At 59.5% G+C, this 1917-nt stretch overlaps 1 protein-coding gene across 1 annotated transcript; it reads right to left on the bottom strand.

Moving 5' to 3' along the window:
• Positions 1-62: 62 nt before the first annotated feature.
• Positions 63-1636, bottom strand: SSTR2 (somatostatin receptor 2). Its single transcript, XM_008921798.3, has one exon. It carries the CDS (start codon positions 1575-1577, stop codon positions 462-464), a length of 1116 nt encoding a protein of 371 aa, XP_008920046.1. The 5' UTR covers positions 1578-1636; the 3' UTR covers positions 63-461.
• Between the last annotated feature and the right edge of the window lie 281 nt (positions 1637-1917).

The following is a 1917-nucleotide window of genomic DNA, read 5'->3' as shown; positions in this document are numbered from 1 at the left end:
AGGAGCTCGCCGGCAGCTCCCACCAGGTCAGTGCATCTCCATGTTATCACACACCCGTGGCCTCGGCCCCTCCTGAGGTCACCCCATGTGTCCATGTGCACCCACCCGTGCAGGGGCAGAGCCCCAAAGCCAGCCAGCCCCGAGGGTGACACGGGGGAGCCAGCGGAGCCACCCCAGCGATACTTGTGGCCACGATGGCACTTTGGTGTCGAAATGCAGTGCATCGCCGTGAGTTGTCTTTGTTTTCCTGGTGAGGCAGCTCCTCTTGATCCATATCCTTCCCAGTGCTTGAAAGCCAACCCAGCAGAGCTCAGGAGGAGCCCAGCCGAGGACCCAGTGCCCAGGGGGTGCTCACTGCCCTCCCCTCAGCTGGCATTCCTGCCCTGACTCCACACGTGCCACCACCCTGCTGGGAGCAAGCGGGGAGAGGAGAGCGCAGGAAGGACAACCCCGCCGTCCCCTCAGATGCTCGTCTGCAGGTCTCCGTTGAGCAGGGTCCTCTGGGTCTCCGTGGTCTCGTTGAGCCTGGATTTGTCCTGCTTGCTGTCGCTCCGGTCCGCCTCGTCCATGCCGCTGACCTTCACCAGGCACAGCACGTTCTGAAAGCTCTTCTTGAAGTTGTCGGACAGGAAGGCGTAAAGGATGGGGTTGGCACAGCTGTTGGCATAGCTGAGGACCACCACGAAGTCGAACATGCCCTTGAGGACAGGAGTGGGCACGATCATGATGGAGACCGAGGAGACATTGAAGATGTAGAAGGGGAGCCAGCAGAAGATGAAGACGGCGACCACGATGGAGACCATCCTGGTGACTTTCTTCTCGGACTTTTTCCTCTTGGAGGAGCCCACTCTGATGCCTGAGGACTTGACTTTGATAATGATGAACAGGTAGCAAAGGCAGATAATGGTGAGAGGCACCAGGAAGCCCAGGATGAAGGCGTAGATGATGAAACCCGTGTACCAGGCGCCCGACTCTCCCGGCCAGATGATGGTGCAGCTACTCCTGCCGTGGTTGTGCTGCACCCCAGCATAAATCATGATGGGCATGATCACCAGCAGGGAGACGCCCCAAACGGCCACATTGATCATTTTGGCTGTCCTGGGCCGCCTCCACTTGGCAGATTTAATGGGGTGGACGACAGCCAGGTACCGGTCGACGCTCATAACCGTCAGGCAGAAGATACTGGTGAACTGGTTGATCCCATCCACCGTCATGACAATTCTGCAGAGGGCTTTGCCGAAGGGCCAGTGCACCAGGGCCACCTGCATGGCCAGGAAGGGCAGCCCCAGCATGAACAGCTCGTCGGCGATGGCCAGGTTGAGGATGTAGATGTTGGTGATGGTCTTCATCTTGGCATAGCGGAGGATGACGTAGATGACCAGCGTGTTCCCGCACAGCCCGACGATGCAGACCACGAAGTAGATGAAGGTGAGGATGGCATTGCTGGTCAGGTCGAAGTGGTGGCCCGTGGAGTTCTGCGAGGTGTTGGTGGGAGCCTCCAGGGAGAAGTTGTCAAAGGGGGAAGCCGGGGAGAACCAGAAGGCAGTGGTGTTGGGCAGCTCGTATTCCAGCTCCATGGCTCTGCCGGTCCCTGGGCACTGCTGGCTCAGAGGAGCTGAGATGTCATCCTCCCTTACTCTGGGGGTAGAGGAGAAGATTCTAGAAATCAGAGAGTAAACAGAAATGAGGGATTCCTGGGGAGCGTCTGCCCACCCTGCTGCCAAGCTCCATGGCAGAGGTGCTCCCAGCAGAGAGGTTCCCCTCCCCGAGTGGTCTGTGCGGACACGCCACAGCTCCTCCTGTCTCTGGTGATATCGGAGCTCTCACGACCCCCCATCTCTAACCGGCGTGACCCGGTGGGTGCGATTGATGCCCGGGAGCACCGAGCTCTGCTGGAAACCCCTCCCTGCCGCCCGG

This window comes from Manacus vitellinus, unplaced genomic scaffold (assembly GCF_001715985.3).
Source record: "Manacus vitellinus isolate BGI_N305 unplaced genomic scaffold, ASM171598v3 scaffold_24_pilon, whole genome shotgun sequence".
NCBI classification, from domain to species: Eukaryota; Metazoa; Chordata; class Aves; order Passeriformes; family Pipridae; genus Manacus; species Manacus vitellinus.
The sequence above is the reverse complement of the archived record's forward strand: the minus strand, read 5'-3'. Positions and strand labels throughout refer to the sequence as shown.